The sequence below is a fragment of the Pyricularia pennisetigena genome, chromosome 6 (genome assembly GCF_004337985.1).
Source record: "Pyricularia pennisetigena strain Br36 chromosome 6, whole genome shotgun sequence".
NCBI classification, from domain to species: domain Eukaryota; kingdom Fungi; phylum Ascomycota; class Sordariomycetes; order Magnaporthales; family Pyriculariaceae; genus Pyricularia; species Pyricularia pennisetigena.
The window spans coordinates 755665-782614 of NC_043744.1; the positions used below are offsets into that span (position 1 = coordinate 755665).

General features: G+C 53.1%; 8 protein-coding genes across 8 annotated transcripts; 4 read left to right on the forward strand and 4 right to left on the reverse strand.

The window, feature by feature from the left end:
• Nucleotides 1-470: 470 nt before the first annotated feature.
• On the forward strand, nucleotides 471-3495 carry PpBr36_04093 (uncharacterized protein; the record flags this gene model as incomplete). The annotated part of the gene is made up of 3 exons (XM_029891258.1): nucleotides 471-1823; nucleotides 1852-1969; nucleotides 2072-3495. 3 exons carry the CDS (start codon nucleotides 471-473, stop codon nucleotides 3493-3495), a joined length of 2895 nt encoding a protein of 964 aa, XP_029750095.1.
• A 484-nt stretch (nucleotides 3496-3979) lies between these two features.
• On the reverse strand, nucleotides 3980-7085 carry PpBr36_04094 (uncharacterized protein; the record flags this gene model as incomplete). The annotated part of the gene is made up of 5 exons (XM_029891259.1): nucleotides 3980-4972; nucleotides 5054-5366; nucleotides 5477-5510; nucleotides 5889-6660; nucleotides 6732-7085. The coding sequence occupies 5 exons, from the start codon at nucleotides 7083-7085 to the stop codon at nucleotides 3980-3982; spliced, it is 2466 nt and encodes an 821-aa protein (XP_029749105.1).
• Nucleotides 7086-7593: 508 nt separating this feature from the next.
• On the reverse strand, nucleotides 7594-7950 carry PpBr36_04095 (uncharacterized protein; the record flags this gene model as incomplete). Its single annotated transcript, XM_029891260.1, has 2 exons — nucleotides 7594-7689; nucleotides 7749-7950. The coding sequence occupies 2 exons, from the start codon at nucleotides 7948-7950 to the stop codon at nucleotides 7619-7621; spliced, it is 273 nt and encodes a 90-aa protein (XP_029749104.1). The 3' UTR covers nucleotides 7594-7618.
• A 4490-nt stretch (nucleotides 7951-12440) lies between these two features.
• On the forward strand, nucleotides 12441-12797 carry PpBr36_04096 (uncharacterized protein; the record flags this gene model as incomplete). Its single annotated transcript, XM_029891261.1, has 1 exon — nucleotides 12441-12797. The coding sequence occupies one exon, from the start codon at nucleotides 12441-12443 to the stop codon at nucleotides 12795-12797; it is 357 nt and encodes a 118-aa protein (XP_029749107.1).
• A 1944-nt stretch (nucleotides 12798-14741) lies between these two features.
• Nucleotides 14742-16861, forward strand: PpBr36_04097 (uncharacterized protein; the record flags this gene model as incomplete). The annotated part of the gene is made up of 4 exons (XM_029891262.1): nucleotides 14742-14940; nucleotides 15047-15066; nucleotides 15432-15907; nucleotides 16027-16861. The coding sequence occupies 4 exons, from the start codon at nucleotides 14742-14744 to the stop codon at nucleotides 16859-16861; spliced, it is 1530 nt and encodes a 509-aa protein (XP_029750090.1).
• Nucleotides 16862-17439: 578 nt separating this feature from the next.
• Nucleotides 17440-21017, reverse strand: PpBr36_04098 (uncharacterized protein; the record flags this gene model as incomplete). The annotated part of the gene is made up of 2 exons (XM_029891263.1): nucleotides 17440-20760; nucleotides 20832-21017. Coding segments are annotated over 2 exons (3507 nt in total), but the record flags the coding sequence as incomplete, so codon positions are not given.
• Nucleotides 21018-23154: 2137 nt separating this feature from the next.
• Nucleotides 23155-24471, forward strand: PpBr36_04099 (uncharacterized protein; the record flags this gene model as incomplete). The annotated part of the gene is made up of 5 exons (XM_029891264.1): nucleotides 23155-23326; nucleotides 23416-23468; nucleotides 23546-23589; nucleotides 23693-24070; nucleotides 24150-24471. 5 exons carry the CDS (start codon nucleotides 23155-23157, stop codon nucleotides 24469-24471), a joined length of 969 nt encoding a protein of 322 aa, XP_029749112.1.
• A 520-nt stretch (nucleotides 24472-24991) lies between these two features.
• On the reverse strand, nucleotides 24992-26842 carry PpBr36_04100 (uncharacterized protein; the record flags this gene model as incomplete). The annotated part of the gene is made up of 1 exon (XM_029891265.1): nucleotides 24992-26842. One exon carries the CDS (start codon nucleotides 26840-26842, stop codon nucleotides 24992-24994), a length of 1851 nt encoding a protein of 616 aa, XP_029750290.1.
• Nucleotides 26843-26950: the final 108 nt, after the last annotated feature.

Consider the following 26950-nt stretch of genomic DNA (forward strand, 5'->3'; position numbering starts at 1 on the left):
ACCAGACGAACAGGCCCCGGGGGTTCGGCTAAATTTCACTGCCGATGCCATGATGGTGACCTTTTTTGACAAATCGCGGAATCAACACCGTCAAGCTTCTGGCCAAGCGGACCCTGCCGAGGATGCTGAAGTTCTATGGGTCGACAACAACGCGCGCTAAAGAAGTGACATGAGATAACAATTTTTCGAGTGCCGCAGATTGCGCAGAATGACGTTAGCCAGGGTCTTCAGCACCAACGGTGTCTGGGCTGGGTGGGGGCGATCCAGCCGGCTTGGCCACTGACCCGCAGTAGCGGATATACGCCGTTGATTGCTTTGAGCCTACCTCAATGCGAACCGATTTCCAGAAAATCATAAGAACCTTTTTTAAGCCCGTTGAATTTTCTCCCGTACCCTGTCTCCACTTATAACTGCCCGAAAAAAAAAAAAAAAAAAAAAAAAAAAAAACCTTTCACAAAACAACTGCCATCATGGCAACTGCCGCAGCAGACCAAGCGGCCGAGTATACACTCAAGGATGTCGCCTCCCACAAGTCAGCCAATGATGCGTGGATGGTGATTCACGGGCAGGTCTACGACGTCACAAAATACATACACGACCACCCGGGCGGTGCCGAAGTCCTCGTCGAGGCCGCGGGCACAGACGCCAGCGAGGCCTTCGACTCGGCCGGCCACTCGGAGGATGCCTTTGAGATCATGGCCGAGTTCCGCGTCGGCAAGGCCAAGGGCGGCAGCACCAAGAAGCCGGCTGCCAAGGTTGTCCGTATCGCCAGCGTCCCACCGCCGGCCCCTTCGAGCGCGGGTTCGGCAGCCACCAGTCCGAAGCAGCTCGCTGCGGCGGCATCCGCTGTGACCTTGGGTGCTGTGGCGTTGTACCATGCCACCGGGGTCGTCTCGCGGTTGGACGAGCGTCACTTCGTCTCCCAGCTCATCCGTCACATCACAAGATATCTCCCCCAGCTGAAGCTCACATCGACAGAGCGTCGCGGAGGCCTGGGCTTCATTCAGGGCTTCGCACTGGCGGCCGGCATTGTCGCCGTCGCAGGCACAGTCGCGATGAGACGGTTCTCCAAGCTGCTGAGCTTCGGGAACGGACTCACCCAGTTCCCGCCTCACATGAAGGCGTCGACGCTGCCCAAGCCCGATCCCCTCCTCCAGCGCGGCTGGCTCGACCCGGTTCACTGGCAGTCTTTACCTCTGGCAAAGAAGGAGCTCCTCGCGCCAAGCGTGTACCGGCTGACGTTCACGCTCCCGACACCGACCACGGTGCTGGGCCTGCCGACCGGACAGCACGTCTCCATCCGTGCCGAGATGGACGGCAAGAGCGTCTCGCGGTCCTACACGCCCGTGTCCAACAACTCGGACCTCGGCGTGCTGGTCCTCGTCGTGCGCTGCTACCCGGACGGCCTCCTGACGGGCCGGTACCTGGCAAATCTCGAGGTCGGCGACGAGGTGCAGTTCCGCGGGCCCAAGGGCGCCATGCGCTACCACCGCAACTCGTGCAAGCGCATCGGCATGCTGGCGGGCGGCACCGGCATCACGCCCATGTTCCAGCTGATCCGGGCCATCTGCGAGGACAGGTGGGACACCACCGAGGTGAGCCTCGTCTACGCCTGCAGGAATGAGGGCGACATCCTGCTGCGCAAGGAGCTCGAGGCCTTTGCCAGGAAATACCCCCAGAACCTCAAGGTGCATTACCTGCTAGACGAGGCGCCGGCCGAGTGGAAATACGGCGTCGGCCACGTCACGGCCGATATCATCGCTGAGCGTTTCCCACAGCCGGCGCCGGGGGCCAAGATCATGATCTGTGGCCCGCCTGGCATGGTAGGTGCTGCCAAGAAAATGCTTGCAGGCCTCGGCTTTGAGCAGCCAGGGGCGATTTCCAAGATGGATGATCAAGTATTCTGCTTTTAATGGGGCGAGATCCTTCCTCAGTGTCAGCAGTCTCTTCTTGCACCTTTTTGTGGTCGGTAGATGTTGTTTCCATATNAACAAAAAAAAAAAAAAAAAAAAAAAAAAAAAAAAAAAAACCTTTCACAAAACAACTGCCATCATGGCAACTGCCGCAGCAGACCAAGCGGCCGAGTATACACTCAAGGATGTCGCCTCCCACAAGTCAGCCAATGATGCGTGGATGGTGATTCACGGGCAGGTCTACGACGTCACAAAATACATACACGACCACCCGGGCGGTGCCGAAGTCCTCGTCGAGGCCGCGGGCACAGACGCCAGCGAGGCCTTCGACTCGGCCGGCCACTCGGAGGATGCCTTTGAGATCATGGCCGAGTTCCGCGTCGGCAAGGCCAAGGGCGGCAGCACCAAGAAGCCGGCTGCCAAGGTTGTCCGTATCGCCAGCGTCCCACCGCCGGCCCCTTCGAGCGCGGGTTCGGCAGCCACCAGTCCGAAGCAGCTCGCTGCGGCGGCATCCGCTGTGACCTTGGGTGCTGTGGCGTTGTACCATGCCACCGGGGTCGTCTCGCGGTTGGACGAGCGTCACTTCGTCTCCCAGCTCATCCGTCACATCACAAGATATCTCCCCCAGCTGAAGCTCACATCGACAGAGCGTCGCGGAGGCCTGGGCTTCATTCAGGGCTTCGCACTGGCGGCCGGCATTGTCGCCGTCGCAGGCACAGTCGCGATGAGACGGTTCTCCAAGCTGCTGAGCTTCGGGAACGGACTCACCCAGTTCCCGCCTCACATGAAGGCGTCGACGCTGCCCAAGCCCGATCCCCTCCTCCAGCGCGGCTGGCTCGACCCGGTTCACTGGCAGTCTTTACCTCTGGCAAAGAAGGAGCTCCTCGCGCCAAGCGTGTACCGGCTGACGTTCACGCTCCCGACACCGACCACGGTGCTGGGCCTGCCGACCGGACAGCACGTCTCCATCCGTGCCGAGATGGACGGCAAGAGCGTCTCGCGGTCCTACACGCCCGTGTCCAACAACTCGGACCTCGGCGTGCTGGTCCTCGTCGTGCGCTGCTACCCGGACGGCCTCCTGACGGGCCGGTACCTGGCAAATCTCGAGGTCGGCGACGAGGTGCAGTTCCGCGGGCCCAAGGGCGCCATGCGCTACCACCGCAACTCGTGCAAGCGCATCGGCATGCTGGCGGGCGGCACCGGCATCACGCCCATGTTCCAGCTGATCCGGGCCATCTGCGAGGACAGGTGGGACACCACCGAGGTGAGCCTCGTCTACGCCTGCAGGAATGAGGGCGACATCCTGCTGCGCAAGGAGCTCGAGGCCTTTGCCAGGAAATACCCCCAGAACCTCAAGGTGCATTACCTGCTAGACGAGGCGCCGGCCGAGTGGAAATACGGCGTCGGCCACGTCACGGCCGATATCATCGCTGAGCGTTTCCCACAGCCGGCGCCGGGGGCCAAGATCATGATCTGTGGCCCGCCTGGCATGGTAGGTGCTGCCAAGAAAATGCTTGCAGGCCTCGGCTTTGAGCAGCCAGGGGCGATTTCCAAGATGGATGATCAAGTATTCTGCTTTTAATGGGGCGAGATCCTTCCTCAGTGTCAGCAGTCTCTTCTTGCACCTTTTTGTGGTCGGTAGATGTTGTTTCCATATAATGATACCAAATAGACTTTGGAGTTAGGTTGTTATTAAATTTTCATTTGTCCTTTCATTTGTATTCATAGCATCAATAGGCTGAGAAATTCCTCGATATTGCATTGGATTTAAAGATATTTCATTCCCCATTCGAGATATATGCATCTGTCTGACGATAAAAAAAAAAGAAAAAAAAAAGAAGAAAAAAAGCAAAAAGCAAAAGGGGTATCAGACCAATCGGACCAACGGCTGAATAAACAGGATGCAAAAAAGAGACATTCATCAAATGGGTATTGTGCTAGTGTATGCAAACGGGGTTTAGGAGCGAGCCATAAACAGACTACTCTTACCCCCTGTATGTAGTGTTTATCATATTCGTGTTCAAGCATGGATTGTCGATAGAGTTTAGTGTGCCTCTTCGGTTCCGCTATGCACCGTTGAGCGGTGGTGTTCCTTTATCCACAGGAAGGAGGCCCTCTCGGGCCAAATCCTCCTCAAGTTCCCGCCGTATGTATATCCTGCGTTCTGTTGCTTCCATAACATCCGAGCTCTGTCCGCTGTCTGTTGAGTCGATACCGGCAGCCTTAAGCAGTACACGGAGCAGAGATGCAGTCCCAGCTGGGCCAAGGTCCATCAACCGACGGAAAAGGCGAGCGTTTTCGACCTGAACAGTCAGCTGCCTACTGTCCCGATGTTGCTTGGCCTCCAATTCGGCAGCCTGTGCGGCGTGTATCCTCGACAGAAGGCCGCTCCGGCGGCTTTCAAGGCTGGCGATGTGCGATAGTGCGCTGGCGACAGCGTCATCTTCGTTGACGTGGATGGAGATTGGCATGGTGCTGCTGGGACGCAGCGAGGCGGGGGTGGTAGTCGTGCTGAGACCGCCCGGGCCGTCAAAGACGTTCAATTGCTCTGACAACCGGGTTCTAGCAAGTTGCAGCTTGGCCTCGACGCTCCTATATTCGTTTTGTAGCTGCTCGACTTGCGCGGCAGCTTCGGCGGCCTCGGGACCAGGGGCGGCGGATTGTGGAGGATTGGTGACCAGCTGCGCACCGAGCGACATGACCTTTTGCCCTACGCCGGTGACCAGTAGCGATGACTGCATCGCGCTCGAAGTAACAGTCGACATGGGTGTCTTGTGTTGCTGGCTAAGTTGCTGTACAGGCGGAGGCTCGAAGTCGGGAGACGAGGCGTCGTGTTGCAGATCCAAGAAGTCATCGAAGCCGCCCCCGTCGTCTTCTGGAAGCTGATGGGTTATCAGATCGGTAGGTATGTCCTGGCTGGCTGCTTGACTGGGTCCCCGACTGTTCCTGGCAGTAGATTGTACGTCGTCTGGGGTGATTGAAACTAGTCGGCGCTTCTTGGGTACGCTCCTCGAGACTTGCGGAGCTTCGGACAGATGGCGTTTAGGGTTTTGTGAAGTCTGTGAGACGGGCGATTGAAGTGTTAAAAAACATGAGGGACAACGAAATGATTTTGTGCCTCGACCGTGGTAGTGCCTTACCATAGGACTGCCTTGAGACCGGCGACGTCCTGGTGCAGAATTCGAAGGACTTGACGACCGCAGTCTTTCCATCCGGCCTGTGTATTCTTTGTTCATTATTTTCGTTGTGATGTTGCTGATGGTTTGGCCAGCAACCATCTCGGACTTGGAATCGGCGATCGCAAAGTGTGGGTATACTTTTTTTCTTCGCTTGTCGGACGAGGGGGTCGGCGCAACAATGCGGTGAGGCCCTGTACCAACAGCATTCGAGGGCAGTGGAATTTGGTTGTGTCGCTCGTGCTTGGAACAGCCCAAACGCGTCAGGGGCGTGTCGCTGGCCGGTTTGTTTGTACAATTCTATAAACAGATACCCGCCAGGTAGCTCATATATCCGGGCCTGATTGATTATGACAAGCAAGAGAACACCGATACCACGCTCCGTACCTGTTACTGAGGAATTGTCTTGACGATAATACTTCTGGCGATTCGGGACTCAAAAAGGTGAGACCATGATTGCCTAAAATTATCTTGCTCGCTCCCGAACAGGGATAAGGACAGGGATTGGAGCTGTCAAATTTGTCTGTGCCCCACCTGCAACGCGTTAATTGAGCCAAGACCCATCGAGGACAGGACAGTGTTCCGACGGCGCCATTGAATTAGTTATTGTACTGTACAGTTACTTGGTACTTTATGATTTCGCCCATTTCACCCCAATCGCCGCGACTTTTTTAAGCCTTCAACATGTCAACATCAGCCGACAAGGCTTTGCCCTGAAATATCATCTCCGACATCACCAACCCTGTTCCAGGTCCCAATGTGATTCCCCAGCAAGTGTGGCCAGCCGCGATATACAAACCATGCTCAGGCGACCCATCAATAAGCGGCCCGTTGAACGACCCTCCCGGCAGATAGCAAGCCTGCTCCTTCTCAATCGTCGCGCTCTCCCCCAGCACCTCAGGACTGATCACTCTGATCTGTTCAACGAGCTTGGCCGTCTGCGCCTTGTCGTACGTGACCTCGTCGGCCGTTTTTGGCAACGGCACATCGTCTGACCCTCCGCAGACGTAGACAGTGCCATCACCGCGGGCGTAAACCTCGGGCGCACCCGCCCGCACGTGTTTCTCTGCGCTGTTCTTTGGTACGTATTTCATATCGGTGAACAAGCAGTGCTCTGTTGTTGGTCTGGTACCGCGCACCACGATGGAATGAGCTCGAGATCCGTCAATTGTTTTGCCCTTGCGAATGATCTGCGGTGGAATCTTCTGTGACGAATCGCCGGGTAGCAACGAGTTCAGGAGCGATCCGGTCCAGGGCCCTGCCGCAACGACAACGCAATCACATTCGATATGATCTTCTTGACCCTGTGAAGTCCTCACACGCAGCCCGCGGACTTTACCTTGGTCATCAAGATCCAGAGATGTGGCCGCTGTGGCAAGTCGAGCTTCCACTCCGTCGTGCTTCAGCGCCGCCTCCACCATATACTCGACCAGGTGCTTGGGGGTAACTTGTGCCGTGGTGCTGCTGGATCCGAGAGTACTAGTCGACGTCACGATTGAGGGATCCACCCAGTTCAGCTCCTTGGGGCATTTGGATCGGCTCTTTGTGGTATCAATGTTTACTTGTAGAGTCTGGAGGTCAAATTTAAGTAACCAGCCACGATAACAAAAAGAATCACATCCAAAACTGTGCCAGTTCTTACCTCAACAGCTCGATACCCCCATCTCTCACCCCCATTGCCTTCTTTTGCAATCTCGCGGTGCAGCCGGTAGCTCAACTCAGCCAAACTAGAAGTTGCAGCTCCATGCCAGTCTAGCGCCAAGAAGCCGCCCGACTTCCCGCTTGCGCCTGGGGCAAGCTCGGAAGAGGCCTCGATGAGAGTCAGCCGTGACGGCGATGATGATTTCTCCCGGAGCGGGCTTTTTGCAGCATAGAAGAGTGTCGAGGCTCCAACGATGCCGCCACCGATGATGACAGTGTGGCGTGGTGCCGATAGGCGACCGGCGGTGGTACTAACGGAGCTTGCCATTCTGGCGAGGTTGTTTTTTACTATCATGTGGATGCTTTCAAGTTCATCCAAACACCTGAACAGCCTATGCCGGTAGGCATTCTTCACTTGTTACGTTCGCCAGCGAAGTTACCTTTGCTCGACCCCACGGCGGGGCAGTGACGTCAGTAAACCCCCAAGGTCGGGTCGATGCGAGTGACATTTTGTAGACGATTCTACAAGTCAAGAGAGAAAAAAAAATATGTCCAACAGTTACCACAGCAATCCGAGACGCCTTTTCGCAAAGTATCCAAAGGCAAAGCAAAAAAAAAAAAAAAAAAAAAAAAAAAAAAAAAAATGCAATCTTGATCCGATTCCTCACTCTCGAAACTTTATTCAATGGCTTGATGAGCCCAATAGATAGATGATCATTAACCCGACGGTTAGACTTATGACATCCCGTTCGCCCTAACAGCCTTCCTGTCTGCAGTGTCGTAAGCCCTTTTTAGGCAGAACGATGTCGATACCAAGCCTCCATTGCCTTTTCAAACCGCACACAGATGCGGCGATCGAACATCTATCTACAATGCCCAATCAGTGACTCAATGTTTTGATACTTGCAACAGTCCTTGAAGGTTTGCCTCAAGTCCTTGGTCACGGTGCACACGGGGCCCTAAGTAGATTTCGCCCATGTCAGCGCTAAGAACTCGCCTGATCAGAGAAGTATCATACCACATGTGGCTGGAATAGCTTCACTCACATAGCCGCCCGTCCTTCTGCCCATGGCCTGACAACAATAGCCTGTCCACTGGGCCCATGCGTTTCCGTTGGCGCTGTTCATGCAGATGCAGTCGTTGCCGTTAAGACGCCAGCCGCAGTCGGCATAGATGCCCTGGCTAAGGGCGAGGAGAAGCGTTCCGAGTGAGTAGCGCATATTGGGAAGGGCTGACGGCGGAATAGAATAGCGATTGACTGTGATGGTCTTTGTTCATTTAGGTGCTTGTCTGCTGTCGAGGAAAGCCATACTTATATACTTGCCGGATGTGTGCCTCCGATCATCGGTTTAGCACCCATAGTTTAGCAAACACCGAGGACAAGGCAGTTCGGATATTATGCTTCATTGAAGCGCCTCCAAGCATCATAAACTCATCGGGTCTGGGCCATGGTCCATTGATGTGGCAAGTGACCGAACATGATGTCCAGAACACTAGTCCGCCCAGAAGCGGGCAGAGCAGCGATGATGTCGTTGCAATTCGCCGCATGCATGCCATTCTCATGATGACCGAACTATATTCACCGACCAATGGTGCCATTTACCTGGATATTAATATACGGTGGCACAGGCCGTACCGCTGCTGTCAACGCGCGTATTTTTCAGGCTGAAATCCAGACCCAGGTGCCAAACCCTTGCATCGGCAGGTGAGGGACACATCAAATTGGAGCATGTAATCCCGTCGGTTGACTGAACACTATCAAACATTAAAAACGCAGTGCCCGACCCCACAACAACAACCTCCGAACCATGGATTGGAAATGCATACCGGCGGTTTGCCCATCGCGTCGGTCGCCGCAATCGACACGTCGCTCATTTAGGCGTTTGCGGATGTCCCTGTCCCTACAATACAGGAATACTGCGCCATGCTCTTGGCACAGTCAAATGTGTGTGCCTGGAACATCGACGATATCGTGCTCGTATGTATCCAGGCACATAACCATCCCCTTTTTTTTCGGTTTGAACCAGCTCTTGGCTTGGTATATTACCCGCGGGAGCATCAAAGTGGTCCGGTCCGGATACCATGCGCTTATCTTGGCACACGGCAGTCCAAAAGAACAGCTCCAAGGTGCCGCTGACTGCGGAGCCACAGCAGTACTCTGGTCATTGTTCAGGTTAGCATAGTCTGTTCATATAATACGGTCTTTTGTTTCCCTTAGCCACCTGCACACCAGGAAGTTGTTCTAGCATCGAGGACAATTGCGATGCGAAAGGACGGCTTCTGTAACACGCTACCAGCAGATCATGCCATGAGCTTTCCAGCCTTCAGTTGGTTTGGGAATGGTGTCCATAGAAGCCAGAGTAACTGTTTGCCAGCTCAGCACGCTCAAATCCTGCATGTAACCTTGTAGGAAGATTGCGTAAGGAAGATGCTATCTTGCAGTGAACCGCCGGCAAAGAAGCATCGCACAACTTTCTCGGCGCTTGGTTCTTGCAGACGTTGCCCTCTCAGAATACCAGTCGAGCACACGATCTCGGCGTGTTCTTATTTGGGTCGATTGGTGATGAGAAAACTGGTGCGATTCGAGAAGTCTTATGGTCGGAAAAATATGTCGGTCTCTTCGGACTCGACAGGATGATAGAAGGCAACACAACAACCTAACAATGGAATTTGATGGCTGAGGTTTTGAGGGTAGCGGTTTGGATCCGAATGTCGAGCCATGCAAGCTGGCAGCTGAACTCGCGGATTCTACGCTTGCAAGCCAGAGTCAATGGTATTGAAACCCCCCAGCTTGGACAGATGACAGACAAAGTTTCGGTGTTTGAGAGGAATTAAGATTTACAAGAGTACTTCTGCATTACGGAGACAGTGTGAGGGGAGATGTCATATGCAGACCCCCACAGGGTATGTTGAACCAGAATGCAGGACCGCCCTAAGGCGATTGATTCATGTCAAGGCCATGCAATTGCGGGACTAGCCCTACTTTTGAGCAGGCTTTAAGTGGTACTCCCTGGCGGATTGATCGATAATTTTAGGCTTTCTTTACTCAAGTGAGCGAGCGAACCACAGAGCTGCCGTCCGTTGGCTCATTCAGCACCGCTCAAGGGGGTGCAGCAAGCTTTTTGGCTGCCTATGGTTCGGCCCGGACGTTTAAACTATTTGAAATTTACCCAATATAAGACATACGGAAGTTCTAGCCTCTGGAGTAGGCCCAGTGACTTTAACGTCATTCACACAAATCTCTGGGACACGAGTCGAGGCACGCTTCGCGGCTTCCAGTAGCAACTACTGAGTAGGTGCCAAGCGCTCGGGGGAAGAGTCTAGTTCCGAATGCTGGCGCAAACATGTGAGAACTCGGCCTCGCGCGGGATCGAAGTATCGCCGATGCTCCCCGGGATGTGGGCTGTATAGTCCAGAAAAGATCAAATTTGGCCGCGAGACGGTGGTTGTGGTGGTGGTGGTGGTGGCGAGTTTGACATGCGATCTAACGCAGGTACGTACTTGGAGCTTGTTCGGGTCTAGAACTCGTGCTAAGACATTGTCGATAAACTCTAGTAGGACGCGTTTGGGAATGCGTAGGCCCTCAAGGTACTTGGAGGTACACTAATGTAGGTGACCACGCAGGCAAGGTACAGCACCTGAGAATACACAACCGCTGAAAGCCTTAGTTCTAGGGTTGAAAGTCCTCTAATGCCTGTAGGTATTTTTGAGCAGCGCAAGCTGCCGTGTGTTGCTCATCTCTTTTGTCGTGATATTCCAACTTGAGAAATAGAAATAAAAGTGAGCCGTGCTGTTAAGAATTATTTAAATCACCCAAATTCCGGACTCGCCCCACCGTTCAGCAACGTTCAAGGTTATTTATTATCTTTTGCTCCTCAGCAATGGTACCCGAAATAGGCTAGCTGGCCCTCTGTAATAACGGACGGCGTTTACGGGGGCCAAATCCCGAAGGGCTGGCTGGCACAGTTTTCGAGAAAGGGAGATAGAGGAGAAAAAAAAGGCCACAACTTTAACACCCTAAAACAAAGAATGATATTATTTAGGATGCATGAGCAAACCTGGGACGTTTAAGATTTCTACGCAATGCTTTACCGTGACTAATATACTTTGCCCCATAATCTGTATAGTGTATAGCCTATAACCCTCATACGGATCGAGAGCTTCACTCCTATCTAAATTCGATTAGTGAACAAACTATTGATCCAAAATATACGGTCAAAGCGGAAAAAAACCTTGGCTTTCGCGCTTTCTGTTCTTGACTCTCCCACTAGACTTACCCCACTCCGATATAGAGGCAATGATCCCCTGTATGCAGTAAGTTCCATTCCCAGCAAATGGTTAGAGACAGAATCGTCCAATGTGATTTACGTATTGGCCGAGAAGGGTGAAAGGGTCCCTTCCCAAATAATAGGGAGTTCTCAGACCAGGTTTTACCTGAGATGAGAAAACTCACAAGAGAAAGTGACGCAGCTTAGCTGTGCTCCCAGGGAGTCCCTAGGCCTGAATGGGGCTACAAAAGCATAAACAGACATAACAACCTTTTTGGTTTAATGAGAAAAAAAAAGAGAAAAAAAAAATAGAAAAACAAAGCAATTTTATAGACTAGCATACAAAAATGGCGATATATCATCCGAGAAATCTGCTCATCAGATGATACGGCTCCTGAATCATAAACTCGCCTACTGCTTTGTCATTTCGAGCCAGGGATACTGCTACTCGGTACCGGAGAAAGAAGAAAAGATGGAGAAGAATATGGAGAAAAAAAGAAAAAGAAAAAAGAAACGGAAGAACGAGAAGAACGAGAAGAAAACGAAGAAAAAAAGAGAAAACGAAAAAATACAGCAAGCTTTCAGCTTCGTGCATAGACTGAACCAGCCAGTGCCAATAAGTTTCCTACGTACGTTCGTTCGTCGTTTACTGCAGGAAATATTTAGGCACTCTTCCTGCGCTGCGTATGAATAGTAGGCTTAGTCTTGGTCGCGAAGAATATATACGACTTTGGGGCAACTTTCACGCAGCCGCTATGCCAACAGCATTTACTGGAGCGTGGTTGCATAACCTAGGCTAGGCTTCTATCGCCGATAGCTCGACTGGACTTGCTAGGCGAATCGAAAGATTACGCTTATATGTACTGCACTAAGTATCATGCGGTTAAAGCCAAAAGGACTATTTTTGGAAAAGCCTACAAGGACGTATTTGGATTGCAGTTCTCATGCGTCATTCTGCACTGCCCAATTAGTCCACAACAACGGGGTGTCCGAATGGCAAATGCTTGTCAAGCCCTGCCTCGCAAAGTAATATTATTGAAGATCGAATTCTGCATTCTTCTGTTCTGTACCACGAATTGACCAGCATCGACCGAGTAAATGGTATTTGGTTGTGTATATTTAGGAGTTGTTAATATAAAACAAGTACGAATATGCTGCTGCCTGAGCTCGATTTAGCAACTTGAACGTATCCCACCGCCAACTTGTGCCACCCATTGTGAAGTCGTACGCAGATATTCGGAATTTCACACAATTGTTCATTCTTTTAACTTTAGTTGGGTTTGGTGAAAATTTGGCCACAACAGCGCCCTCTGGACAAAATGGTCCACCTTCGATGCGCTTTTACCATTACGCTTTTGGCGCTATTAAGCGTCGTAACAGCAGCACCGCTAGGGTATCTTCCAACGATCGTCTGGACCGTCTCCAATGTGAAACCCGTGGACATGAACAATGATGACGGTTTAGAGGTGCCGCCAAACCCGGGTTACATCTCGACGACGACTGAGTATCAAGACGCCGAAGCGCTGGCCAGACGACTTAGACCAACCAACGGACGGATTTGGATTTACATGATTGACACTTGCTTGGCTAGAAATATCAAGTTCACAAGTATGGACAAAGTCCAAGGCACATCGTCTGGTTCAAAGACCTACGCGGAGAACGAATGGAGAGTGCATGTTAAAATCCCTGTAAAAACCATCGTTGGACATCGGGTTATCAAGGAGAATGGCAAACTGGGTATGAGTTTATATGACAATTTCGGGGCTTCGAGGCGCCCTCGGAGAACCAAATGTTCGTGATCCCGAATCCTGTCACGCCTTGGGAAGGGCAGACGACATGCCCATGAAACCAACGTCCGAGATTGCTAACAGAGTTTGGCAAGCAGAAAATTATTAATAACAAAGCGCATAGCAACAAGGAATTTGTGAGCATGTGAGAAAGCCATATAGAGGAAGCGAGAAATTAAAAGCAAGATACGAGGAAGAGAATCATGGGGAAAAAAGCACGCATTCATCTAGCTTTTTTTTTTTTTTTTTTTTTTTTCTGGAACTATTTACCGGACCTGCATTTAAACCTTGCGATCCTAACCCCTGTGTCCCTTGTCAAATAGCGCGCGCTACTTGGCGAGCCGGATACTTGTGGGTTGAGCTTCGCGGACCCCTTGTTAGACAGGGGGTCCCAGAATCTGGATTCGATTTTCTATGTAAATTGTATGCAGAAATTAACACCACAAATTTCAACGGTCTGCACCTAGACAACCACACATCCAGAATTTTTTTAGGATAAACTGACGTGGGGGAGGTTGAATAAAAACCCTATATACGAAACAGTAAAAATAAAGAGAATTTGTGCGGGCTGTCATAAACAGTAGAAAAAATTCACTGACAAAAATTGCACAGTGTTTACAGTATTATTGAGACAGTATCAACATTATAAATACTTTCATTGTACGATATTAATGGGCGACCTGACTTTTGTTGTTTGTAACAACCCGTACGAATTTTCTTGAACTTGTACCATTTTGCATATAGATTTTTTATTTCTTTTCCCGCACGTTAACCTATTCCAAAAAAAATTGCATTTGTGGTTGTTGAGGCGCAAACCGTTCAAATCGAAAATCTCCAATTCACATACCAAAAGGGGTGATGCAGATTTTAGGGACCCCCTGTCAGACAGGGGGTTCGCGAAGCTAAACCCACAAGTATAGCAGAAAGCGTATATCAACCTATGGCTGAAATTTATCAGATCTGATCGTTTCGCTCCCATATTATATCGTCTGAGGTACCATGGCTCATGTACTCCACCATGTCCTCCGAAGTGAGAAGAGAGACCCAGGCACACGAACGAAGTGTTTTCCTTATCTGTCGGCCAGCGATTCGAGTCATACACACCCATTCTCTGCCTTGATGGGATCTCTGTTCGTCTACAAACCGCCTCTTAGTGATCCTTGCTCAAATGGAGCATAGCTCTTTGATAGATCGTGTGCCCATGTATGGGATTTCGATTTTTTTTTTTTTTTTTTTGCGTATTCTCCACTTGAAACCGTCTTCCCCATCTGATTCAGCAGTGGTCGCAAAGGCCCCCTACCAATGTTATTTGCGCGAGGACTATGCGGCTAGCTACTACATAAGTCTACGTAGGCCACACCTTTCCTAAAATCGATGGTAAAATTATACTAAGTCGGAAAAAGATTTTGGCGCCGGAGGGGTGGAAAAAGCCGAAAGAATGATAAAAACAAGAGTGACAAAAACAATGGAATGTGTGTGCGTTTATTTCGCCCTTGCCGTCCCATTCTTGAACACCGGACCAAAGGGCCTCGTCACGGATAACATAGTTCAGGCCGCTGTTCGAGAACACAAACCGTTGTCCCCTGAACCAAGCTGATACCTATCAAAATACAAGAAAAAGGTCTACCAGGCGCCAAGGTTCATCCAAGAAGGGGGAGAAAAAAAAATAGTATCTGTTCCCTGGCTTCAGAGATCCCACAGCAATGGACCTGACTATCGACTAACGTCCACCTCCCTGCTCTCTCCAACGGCCGCGTGGAGGATCCGAGTGACTACGACAAAGCATCCAGACCAGTATAATATGCTCAGGTTGGTCACTCTTAGATCGGGGCGTTGGTCACAGAGAGTGTCTAGACTAGACAGAGATCCTAGTAATGAAATAGTATTGCTCCTCACCATAGCACGGTCTTAGTGAGGAGTCCACGTCTTAACCCCATAGCCCCGCTGCTCGCAGTGATGAGCACACCCACGAGCTTCCCTGGCGCCGTTCCTCCCCCACCCGGTGTCATCCCCGATCTGCAGAACCGGGTGCAGACCAGCGGTCAGCCAGGACACACTGCCGCCTTGGTGATCTTTTGGTTTCTAGTGATCATCTTTGGCGCGGGCAGAGCCTGCTCGAAATGGACGGCATCTCCCAGACCCCAGCTTGAGGACTGTAAGTGCAATCCTTAGGGACTGTGTTCTACACATTCCCTCCACAATTTCGCTCTGGCTATAAACATAGTCAAGCCACCGTGGAACTAACATGTGGTGATATCCAGGTTCCTTTGCAGCGGCAAGCGTGAGTCTACGACACTGTCACAAAAGTTTCACACATCGCGCGTGACTGAACATATGAACGTGGCAGGTATCAATGCTGGCCTACTTTTCCACGATTGCTGCATGTGAGTAGTATCATAACCAGACCGGCAACAGGGCTCCCAGGGCAGGCTCTCTGGACCAGACCGCTGCATACCTACTTACAAGGTGGCGTTCGCCTCCAGTGCACCATCATGGCTTCGGATACCACGCGTGGGATCTTTCTCCGCAAGAGTTTATGGATTTTCTCAAAGTCAGTTTTGCACCTCCCCTGCGTGATGTCAAGCCAACAAGCCAGCCTCCTCACGACAGATTCCCGCTCACACCCCCTCCCCTTTGGGTTTCCAGTGGGTCTACATCACTTCGATTGTATGCACTCCTGCGGCGTATTTGACCAAAGTGACCCTCCTCCTCCTCATCGCGCGCGTCTTCTCAGTCAAGCGCCATGTCGAATGGCTCATATACGGCTTTGTCATCGCCATCACGCTCTGCTACCTGTCCATATTGGTGTTCAAGATCATCATGTGCGTTCCCGTCGCCGCGTTTTGGGATCCCAGCGTGCGAGCTCACTACCGCGTCGACGCGCGCAAGCTCTGGATGGCCGAAAACACCGTCAACTTCGTCACAAACCTAGCCGCCATGTTCCTTTCCATATCGCTCGTCGTACCGTTGCGGATATCGCTGGCCGAGAAGGTCAGGATCAGTTTGCTGATCTGCATCGGCAGCATCACCATCTTCGCTAGCGGATACAAGCTCGTCATGATGAGCAAAGAAGTCTCCGATCCGGATTTGTCGGGGGCCGCTGGCATAGTGAACACTCTCTCGTCCGTAACCCTTCACGTCTTTGGCAGCCAGGAGAGACGCAACGAAAAAGAAAAGACAAAAAAACAAAAAAAAAAAAAGGAAAAAGGGTGCAACTCACTCTTTACTAACCCTGCGACAGGATGCTCGAGCTGACAGTCGGCTTCGTCTGCGCCTGCTTGCCTCCAATCACCATCACGATCGAGAGGAGCTGCAACAAAGACCGCGTCTTCTCCAACATTCCCAGACCCAGGCTGTACAAGAGAATAGCGTCCCACTATGAATGGCCCTCGGCGCCCCGGACCACCGCCACCACGACCACATCACGAACAGGCCGGTTTGACTATCGTCACCCTCGACAAGCTGCTATAAGTGGCACCGACGCCGACGTTGAACTAGCCGTGCTGCCAGCCAGTAGAATCCAGGGCGCATCATCCTCACCGGCCACCTCACGCTGGCTGCCGGGACTGGACTTGAGGTCCTACCCAACGACGGCAGACGCAGCAGCTGCCGGCGCCACAGCAAACCGCAGCCCAGGTATCGGATGGGCCGATAGCCGAGCCGAGGACTGGCCATTCCAGCGGACTCTAATGGATGAGCCGGAGCAGATCCGCAGTCGCTCGGCCGGGACGTTGCAGCAGACAACGTCCTGGCCCTCGCCGAAACCGGCCGCCATGAAAAAGTGGCGCTTCTCTTATACAAGGAGCCACAGAGCGCCTCCGTCGTCCGAGTCTATGGGCGGCATCATGCGCACCATCGAGATTACGCTCGAGACCTCCGATGCTGCCGAGCCCCCTGACGGCAATCCCACTGGTGACGATGGCACCGGCGGGCAGAGCAGTAGCCGTGGAATGCCACCGCCTTTGGTAGGGATGACGCGGGCCGCCGCGGGGAGCCGCTCCAGAGCCATCCATGCTCGCATTTGGGATGGAAAGTCACACGACCTTGGCACTCGAGCAATAGGATACTCCGAATGAGATCAGTTTAGATTCTGCATTTCGCCACAGCGCTGCATGGTGTGAAAGACGTCTGGATTTAGGTAGCGAATAATATATACCGCCACCTCACGCTTGGTCACTGAAGACACCGGCAGTCCACGTCGCAGACCGGCCCAAGGCTGCAACAAGTCGTGAATCATCCCGAAAACAGAGAATTTCAACAAAAGCAATCAAAAATATGAGCAACAGGAAGGCGGTTCTCCTCTATAAGTTTCGCTCGAGGCCATGAGCCCGATAAACTCCTCAACACCGTACAGAAAAATGCAAAAACCTGTAGTCATGAGTTATGTGGCGGGATCCGACAATGCACCGTAAGACAAGAAATCCAAAAACACAACCCGCTGCGCTGCTGCGATACTCCGTTCCTGGAATGGCGGTATTGCACACGCAGAAGACAGTTAATCGCACGTGGCGCATGAAAAAGAACAATACATACCCTTGGCTCATTGATAGACAGCCATTGGGAATCGTGTGTTAGGAAGAATATCGGAGAGACCATAAAGGTCAAACGTGCTGAATATACCCTCAAGAGCGACATTGAAGTACCGCAAAACAATTCATTTCCTACTAGCCATACTGGATAAAGTCGCAGCGGCTTCAGCCTCCAGCAAGGCACGTCGTGCAGCCAGCGCCTCTGACGACGCCGTTAACGAGGCGTTATTGCCGCTGAACCCCCCTGGTTTGGGCCCCGAATAGAATTGCGCAGGCGAAAACGTTCGCGGCGTCAGGCCTGGGGATCTGCGAAGGCCTACAAGGGGTTGTGTAAGCCTAAAGGGGTTGTTTCTTTGTGCTTGTTGTTGGAGTGGGCGCGGTGGCTGGGGAGAAGATGTGTATATATATGGTGAAGCCTGCGGGGTTGCTAATGACTGAGTAAGCCAGGCTGGCGGCGGAGGTTGATTGGAATTGAATGGTAACGGCATCACAGTTGAAATTTTCTGCTGCAGTTCTTGCGACAAGGTCTGATGTACAACTGGTTGAGGTTGCGACTGTCGTGGTGGTGTTTCAATGGGGCATGGAGCTGGCAACGACGTGGAGCTGACCCGGGGATGCGCAGGACTGGGCTTGCGTTCCTCGTCCAGATTCAACGGCGCAAGCCTAACGGCGGTATATTGCGGACTTTGTGAGGGGTCACCTGCTGGGATGCCGTCCACTCCGCTGCTCATATTAGGACGTGGCAGAGGCCCAGAGCTGAACTCTGTTCCATCAGGCGAGAGGTCGTGGCCACTGTTCTGTGTGGCCGAGGCTCCTTTGTGGAGTAGTTGTAATGCAGCGGCCGTAGTAGCGGTAGCTATAGCATGAGCATCTGCAGGGTCCAGAGCCTCTGCAGGTTCCAATGCCTTCTGCTTTGACTCAGCTGCTTTTGCAACTGTAGATTTTTGCTTTCGCGCAACTGACACGACGGCAACACCATCAATCATCTTTGGCTTGCGTTTGCGCGGATTTGACTTGATCGCAGCCGCAACTCCATCCACAAGATCAGTGATCTGGACCGGTGCCACTAGCTCAGCATTGGCAGCAAGTGCTGAAGTGTCGATATCTTGTGAGCCTGAAGAGCCAGAATCAAGCAATGGACTGGTAGCTGGCTTGGAATCGACTTGGGTTGATTCGATCGGCCTCTCCGCAGCCAAATTCGACTTTCTCGGACGGGGTGCTTTCTTGGGTGCGGGAATTTTTGGCTTCTGCACGCCCAGCAGCTTTTTCTTCCTCGGCGGCGGCTTGTGTATTGCTGTAGGATCAAGTGGTCGGTGGAAAGACCGGAGGTAGTTGTTTGGCCTGCCGCTAATCTGTGCCAGTTCTGCATAGATGCACTGCAGAATGTAGGCGGGATCATTAGTTGCCTCTGGAAGGTCTGGTGTCCGTCGTGAAGGTTTTCTAGCTTTGTTTTTTTGCTTGTTACGTTTCTTAGGCGACTCCGAAATCTTGACATTTTGTTCAATTCCATCTCTGGGAAGATCCTTGGTGTCTGTGGGTGGCGCCGGCAAACGAGCCGTAAATCCTCCAGGAGCAGAAGAGGTTTCCTTTTCTGCTTCGACATGCAGCTCTGGATGACGTGGTTCCTGAAGGGGTACCGAAACCTCCTGTTGTTGCTCACCTGCAGAGGTTTTGGGCTGTTGCCCGCTAGGCGATGATTCCCGCCGTTGCTCGCCCACCGGTATTTCAAGCTGCAGCTCGCTCGTAGATGCCTCGAGCTTTTGTTCACTCGCCGAGGGCTTTGGTTGTTGTTCGGTCACTGTGGTGTTGGGTTGCTGGCCGATCGCCGTGGCCTTCGGTTCCTGTTCCGTCGTTGCCTGTTTCGGTTGATCTTGGCTCGAGGCATTCTTGTTTAATACTGTTGTGGCTTTCTTCTTTTTCGACGGTTTTACGGTGTCAACAGCACCCTTCTCGGTGCGGCCTGAGCTGCCTTTCCCGCCCTTTGGTTCAGCCTCCCTTATCTTGAGATCTTCGACCCACGCGTCACAATCCCACTCAACCCAGTAATCCAGAACATCGGCCCAGACGCTCTCGGAGGGCTTGGTCAAGTTGACAAATACCACTTTGCCACCCCGGTTATGAACTGATTTGGCAAACTCCCTAACTATGACCTTGAGCCCGTGGACACGCAAACTGGTGCCAAGAATTAGTAGCATGTCTGGATTGAGTGACAGGTCGTGTTGTATCAGCGGTGAGATGAGGTGCGCATTTGGATGCTCCTCGCCATAAAGGACAATGTCAGGCCTCAACTTTCCAACTCCGAGGGCACGCTTGCCCCTGTTCTCCCTAGCAGCGGTTGCACCCTCGCAGTGAGGGCATGCGGGCTGGTTTCCGGATAGAGTTGCCATCTCCAAGTCGTTCTCCCAGTCGCTTGTCTGGCCACATTGAAAGCATCGAAGGGAATCCAACGAGCCATGCAGAAAGACACACTCCACCCCACCAGATGGGGGAGGGACGGCTGGCTTGGTTTCTTTGCTTTCTAAGACTCCAGGGTCACTCGAGCTCCTAGCTAGTGCTGCCGGTGCCGATGCCCGACTAGGACGAGCAAACCTGGCTCGACTTCCCGGACCAAGCTTCAGACACGTTGACAAACCAACCCTCTTTTCTATTTCGTCAATGTTTTGGGTGTAGCAGCGAACAAGCTTTCCCTTATCTCGCAGATGGCTGATGAAATGATGGGTGCTCGTTGGCTTGGATTCCTTCGACTTGCGCTTCAGACTCGTAGTAAACTTGTAAAAGACAGATGTTCGGACAGGATCAGACCAGACGGAAGCGTCAAACAAGTCCTTGCCCTTCATATTTGGCAGGCTGTTTCGATGACTGCCTACTGGCTGGGACTGGGACTGGGACTGCGATGAAGGCGGGGTATCCCCAGCCTCGGACGTCGTTGAGCTCGTGTTCTCGGATGTGCTGTCCGAGAAAGGGTCAAAAAGTATGGGTGGCGGCGACGAGAGGGGAGACGAGTGTTCTTTCGGAGACCCTGGAGCTGAGAGTGAACCTGGTCTTCGCACAGGTGTGCTGGACATTTGCCTTCCATTCGATGGACCACGCGTTTCGCTATCGGATGCGATTTCGGGCAGGGCCAATGGCGAGCTAGGAAGCACCATTGGCGGATGGATGCCGCCAGAATGGGTTGCTGTATTGCTATCGACCGCCGCATTGGTTTCATCTGGGGTTTCGTCGGCTTTGCCAACCGGGGCAAGTTCCTCGGGCTTCAATTTCGACACGCCCGTGGGGGGCACTGGCTGGGTGGATTCGTGCTCGGCGGTGGTCGAATCGGCAGACAGTTTCCGTCGCTTTGCTGGGGGATGATCGCTTTGCGTCTCATCACCCCCCGAAGACGCATTTTTGGCTGCCTCATATTGTGCTTGTATCAGAGAGTAAAGGCCATTCCGAGAACGAAAATCCTGGCGAACCTGATTAGCAACAAGAGACGCGCAACCAGGCTTGCTGTCTTGAACCAAAAACCACCACTCACTGGGATGCCTGAATTAGTACTGATGCCTGCGCCGGTCACGACAACGACCTTTCGCGCCTTGCGGAGGGAATTTGAAATCGACTGAAGGTGTTCGACGCCCTGGGCCGTTACGTGGATGGTGGGCATATTGCCGGCGCGCCGACGCGTGTGCTCATTGATGAGAGCGGATCGACCGAAACCGAGAACTCCTTACAGGATATCGAGAAATAATTGAAGTACAGAAGTGCTCACTGGAGGGCCCTGAGAGAGACGGAATGCGTCTGGAGCGCCAATCGCTCGGGAAACGCGTTGTTGATGGAGGCTCCGGTTGTGGTGTAAGATCCGAACGCGTCTCGATTTGCTCGATTTGGGTGTGGTTGATGGCGTTTAGATCCTGGTCGGTTTAGGGAGCTAGAGCTTCTTCTCCCGGGCTGCCTGAGGGGAAGCCGCCTGCACCCACCGACGGCCACCCTTGTACCCTGCTGAATCCGCAAATGGTGGCTGGCCAATGCTGTGCTGTGGGGGGTTTAGTAGCACGGTTTCCTCTGCACGTCAATTTGATTTCAATACCACCACTGGTGCTCTGGCTGTCGTGCCCTCAACCGAGTGAATAAATTAGCATTTATAGGTGTAGTATTCCGTGGCTTCGTGGGGATCCTTAGAAATTTATTAGTATGGCACAAAGCGCTTGCAACTGACAAGCTGATGAGGTAGAAATGCGTAGCAAGGCCAGTAATCAGAGGTGGTCCAGACAGAGCTGTAGAGCTACTTAGGGCCAAGCAGCGGGGCTTTTTGTTCGGTGTGGCTTGAGACGGGGTCTTGACGGAAGGGTGGCTGTGCTGCAGCTGGTGACGGACTTTGCAAATGTGCAATTCCAAGTGCTCATCACGTGTAGCGGCAGTGTGCCGCACGTGTATCATCGGCAGGTAGAAGCGCCGCCCGGGCCATGCGGGATCGATCGTGCATAAGCAAATCGCGCTAATCTTTTGAGTCAAAAGATCCGGCAGATATCTTCGAATCCAGGCCAATAATTAATGACAAGTTACATTTTGATCAATGTCAATTTTCTTTCAGTCTTGATTTCCTACGTATGCTGCGCGACCTTGACTGAACATTTCACGGCAGAAAAGAGGCGGTAATGCACCCTTCCTCAAACCCTCAAGTTAACTTGTCGTGGCATCTGTCTCGACCTGTCCCTTGCATATTCTGTCGTCCTCATATGGTAGTAGATGTCGCGGAATGTTACACTTTTGTGTCGGCACTCCCCGACACTCGACACTGATAAACTGACTCTGATGTCTACGCAACCATGTTATTAAGGAGGGCATGCAGGTGGTACCGTCCCGCCGGGTCGCCAAAACCCACCGAGCTTCGATTCAATCAATAGTAGTTGAGTGGATGCGTTCATCCTCAATTGACTCCAGGGGGGAAAAGGTAGCAGGATAAAAAGTCAAACTAAAAAAGGGATCACAGCCTCTCAATGCGTGGCCACTCAAGTCAACATCCCTACCGTCATTGCCACTTTCAGTTGGAATTGGACGACTGACGTAGCGAACGACAGCTGCTATGTATATTCCTAATACTGGCTGGCACATGTCGCTCTGGTCAGTTGCAGCGATCGGTCCGTCGTTGTCACTCAGGGGAAGCTCACGGGCCTCGAAAAAAAAAAAAAACCTTTCACGCTATTCAGTTCGGAAGCTTGTTAGCGAATTGTGCGCGACTCGATCAAAACCCCCTGTATCAACTATGCGGGGGATGCTGAGCACAAAGACAAATCCCATTCAATAGTTCTCAGCCGGACAATTGCGAGATGCCGTTGAATAACTGATGATATTACAGAACTATGACCGAAGTTTGATCTCTCAAAGGATCCTCTCGTGGGCGCTTTGAGTCTGCGCCCAGGCCATTGTTCTGGAGATACAATCGACCTGCACACCTTGCCGCCCCCAAGTGGTTTGATGTTTGATCGCCCATCAACCCCGAGTATCCACTCTTACACCATGTGTCGGGCCTGCATGGATATGATACTTTACGATTTAAAATTTGCATGAAACCGCAACAGGGAATCCATCTTTGGACGCGTCGGCCTCTCCCACAGCGGGTCCCCTGGTTGGGCACCATAGTGCACGACAGTACAGTTTCGTTGCCTATATTATACCCCCCAAGTGTCGTCTGGTCTTGAGACAATGTTCTTGTTGCTCATCATCCATTGTTTGTCTCTTCTCTTCTCACTTTTATATCACCTTCATTTCCAACACTTAACACCCCTCAGCGGTGCTTATTATCTTCATTCATTTAACCAAACACCAGCCCGGTCTGGCATCTTTTTCTGTTCTATTACACCATGCGCTCCTTCACCGTTGCATCTGTCCTTTTCGGTGGCTTGATGGCCACCTCGCCCGTGTACGGCCAGCAGTGTAAACTGCAGTTCGACGGACGAGTCCCTGCGAACTTCAAGCCTGAAAACTTTGATAGCGTCAACAACATCTTCGACCCCAAGAATGTTCTTGGCAAGGGTATGTCATTTGGCCCTGACGTACTGCCTAGTGTCCATGACGCCTGAGAACAACAAAACCTGGACGTCTTTCTTGCTAACGCAAACTAGGCCTCAAGTTTAGTGACCTGATCGAGTTGCCCGCCCTCCAGCAGCAGTCAATCGTGAGTCTCGTTGCAATCTAGCTGCGATTTGCAGATTGCAGGCGCGTGTAGTTGCTAATTTCAATCATTGCCTATAGTTCGACGTTGGTGGCAAAACCCAGGCTCTTGAGGTCACCATCAAGTAAGCCACCCCACCCGGCATATCTGTCGTTGATCGCCCTTCTTGGCGCACTTAGCAAGTTAGTTGGTACAGGTCACTAACATAACCTCTCAACCGCCAACAGTGACAAGTCCATCTTTGTCCCCAACGCCGACACGGTACAGAATGGCTTCCGACGTGCCGAGCTGCTCATCGCCAGCAACTCGGGCACCGACGACTCGACCAAGGGTGTCAAGACCCTCCATTTCAGCGTGGCCAAGGACGCCAAAAGGCCGCTGAACCTCACCCACGAGTATCAGATCGTGTTCCTTGAGGACAACAAGTTCAGCACCAACCAGATTGTTGTCAAGACCGGCACCATCGCAGGACAGGCGAACGCCAACCCCGACACCCTCAACGTGTTTGGAAACGTCGCCTCCAGCCCGCCCAAGCTACTGTTCAGCACTCCCTTTGGCGCGGATGGCTTCCACAACTTTGCCATGACGCTGGACTTTAACAAGAAGTAAGCCATGGGCCCTGGACACCAAGTGCGGTGCAACCGCCACGTGACAGCAATACTAACTCGAGGTCCTTGATAACAGCACCACCCAGGTCTTCTTCTCCAAGGGCAACGAGCCTCTCAAAGCCGTCAGCAAGGCAGAGGCCAACGACGTCAGCGGCGGCGGTCAGTTCCACTTTGGCATCCTCAAGAAGGGCGTCGGCAATGCCAAGGATGTTGTCCGCGAGGGCATCCAGGAGGCAAACATCAACGAGGGCTTGATCTATGGAGGTATCTTCATGGAGGACAGCGCCGGTGGATGCATTAGCTTGTCCGCGGGCGCCGGAAATGGAACCAATGCCGCCGGAGCGGCCGCTCCAGCGACCGCTAAGAAGGCTGGCAAAGCTGCCAAAGCCAAGCAGTAGCGTTCGTTTATCGCTTGATTAGTTGGCGATGCGTTTGTTCTCCCCTAGCTGCTCCCACCCGCTGCGCAAATGGGGTACTAGGACTAGGTCTAGAACCAATTGCAAAAGACACTCGTGTCGAGTCTATATGTTTCAGCGGCTGCTATTTGAGGGTGGTAATGAGTCAGGATTGCCAAGAGGGTCTCACGTTCCAGGACCAATGCAAACAAGCTTTTCTGTGAGCCCTGCTGATGCACGTAATAGGAAAAAAGTGTAATTAATGGAAACAAACTATTTTACATGTTTATCTGCAGAGAAACGTTCCTTTTTTGATTTTGCTGCCCATCGTGGCTCGTCCGAGCCAACTGGATCCATGCACATCCCGTGGGGTTTCATAGCCTGAGTTGTCTCCAGGTCAATACGACACTGGGCAGGAAACTTTACATGGGGGTCAGTAGGACCCCCGCCCCAAACCTCCTTTTTTTTTTTTTTTAATAAACCTGGAACGACCGCCAAGTCCAGAGAGAGGGGGGAAGGGGGCTCAGCGAAGCGCGGCCAAAAATTTGTCAAAAGTATTGGGGGTGCCAACACCAGTGATCAGGTCATACCCCTCAGCGGCGGGCCAACCGGGGACCGTCATGCCGACCCCGGTCGTGGCGTTCTGGAAATAGCAACCCTTGGACCTCCCCTGGGTGACGTCGGCGACGGCCGAGCCCCGGAACCGCGCCGAGTACAGCGCCGGGTTCAGCCAGCCCGTGCTGTTGGCGCCCGACCGCAACAGCACGTCGTTGACCAGCGCCACCATGGCCGCGACGACCGGCGTCGACGCCGAAGTGCCTATGACGTTGGCGTCCCGCCCGTCCCGCCGCACGATGAACTCGGCCCCGACGGCCGATACGTCTGGGGTCGCCCGCCCGCCCGCGTCGTACATGTCCTCGGTCGGGCTCTTGCCGTCCCAGACCTCTCCGCTCTTCAGCCTGGCCACGTAGCCCCGCGCCGCCTCGGCCTGCCACTCGGGCTGGGCAAAGTAGTTGCTGAAGCCGCCGGAGCTGAAGAAGGCGCCCGTCACCGGTGGGCCCTGGTTGTCGGTGGCGCCCACGGCCGTGACCCAGGGGCAGGACGCCGGGAAGGTGGGGATGGTGGCGCGGCGGCGGGCGCCGTCCGGTCCGCCGGGCAGCGAGCACCCCGACCGACCTATCCCCGTGCTGCCGCCGTCGCCGGAAGCGGCAAGGATGGAGACGCCGCGGGCGGCGAGCTGGGCGAACATGGAGCAGACGCGCTCGGCGTAGGGGCGCGGGACGGTGTGCTCGTCGTCGGCGTACGAGATGCTGACTACGTGGGGGATCTGGTCATCTGGCTGGGCCAGCAGATGCTCTAGGAACTCGAGGTAGGGCTCGTTGTCGGCCTTGTCTTCGGGCAACGGGTTGCCGTTGCCGTCGAGCTTGCCGCCTCGGCCGCCGGTCAGGACGTAGCTGACCTGTGCCGGATAGGCGAGGGCGAGGCTATACTGGATGTCCAGCGCGGCCTCGGAGCCCGGGTGGGAGGGATCGTTGGTGGCGTTGTTGGCGAAGGCTAGCGCGGCAGTGTAGTTGGCGGGGACGTTTCTGGCATATGTCCGCATCCAAGATTCGACGTCGGAGGGACTGACGTACTGGTCCAGAAAGCCGGCGATAGCCATCCGGGCAGGCGATGGTTTGTCGTCTTTGCGGCTGGCCGGGGGGACGTAGTTGATGCCATAAAGGGCACGAAGGCAAGACGGCTGCACGCCGTTATTGCATTGATTGCCAGCTCCGGCCGCTGCACCCTTGTCTTTGTCCTGGGGCTGGGGTGTGGGACGCAAACTCGCCGGTGTCATGAAATGGGCCAGAGGATAGATAAAGTCGATGCTCGACCCCAGGCCAGCAGGGATGCTGTAGTTGGGGGCGCGGAGGACGGCGGTTTCGTTGACGCCATCGTGTGTAAAGTAACCCAGCTCCGCTTGGAGGATGGTTTTGACCTGTCCTGCCGTCGCAGTGAAGCCGACCCAGCCAGCCGCATCACTGCTCCTCTCAACACCCCTCACGCCGCTTTCCTCCAACCATCTCACGACTGCATCAGCGACTCCCGGAGCTGGCGATTGGTACGACGCAACCTCGGTCCGGGTCAAATGGTGGCGGTACTGCGGGTGAGATGGGTCTGTGCTGATCTCGAGCAGTCTAACTTCAAGTTCTTTTGCTCGTGGTTGTTTGAGTGCGATCCGGAGGTCAATAGTGTCACTTTCCGCTGCTAAATGGGACAATCTCCAGTTTTCTGGTAGGCTGGATGTCGACTCTAGCACAACTCGTCCAGGTTCTTGTGCTGCTACTGCGGTGCCGCCGAGGGCTAGCAGTAGGATGATTGGGCAAAGTATCATCCCCGCAAAGAGCCCTCTGCGTTGATCCAGCGGCAACACGACGCAGCGGGGAGCATGGGGAAGGATGAAGGACTGGAGGCAAAAAACTACTTGATGGAGAAAAAAAAA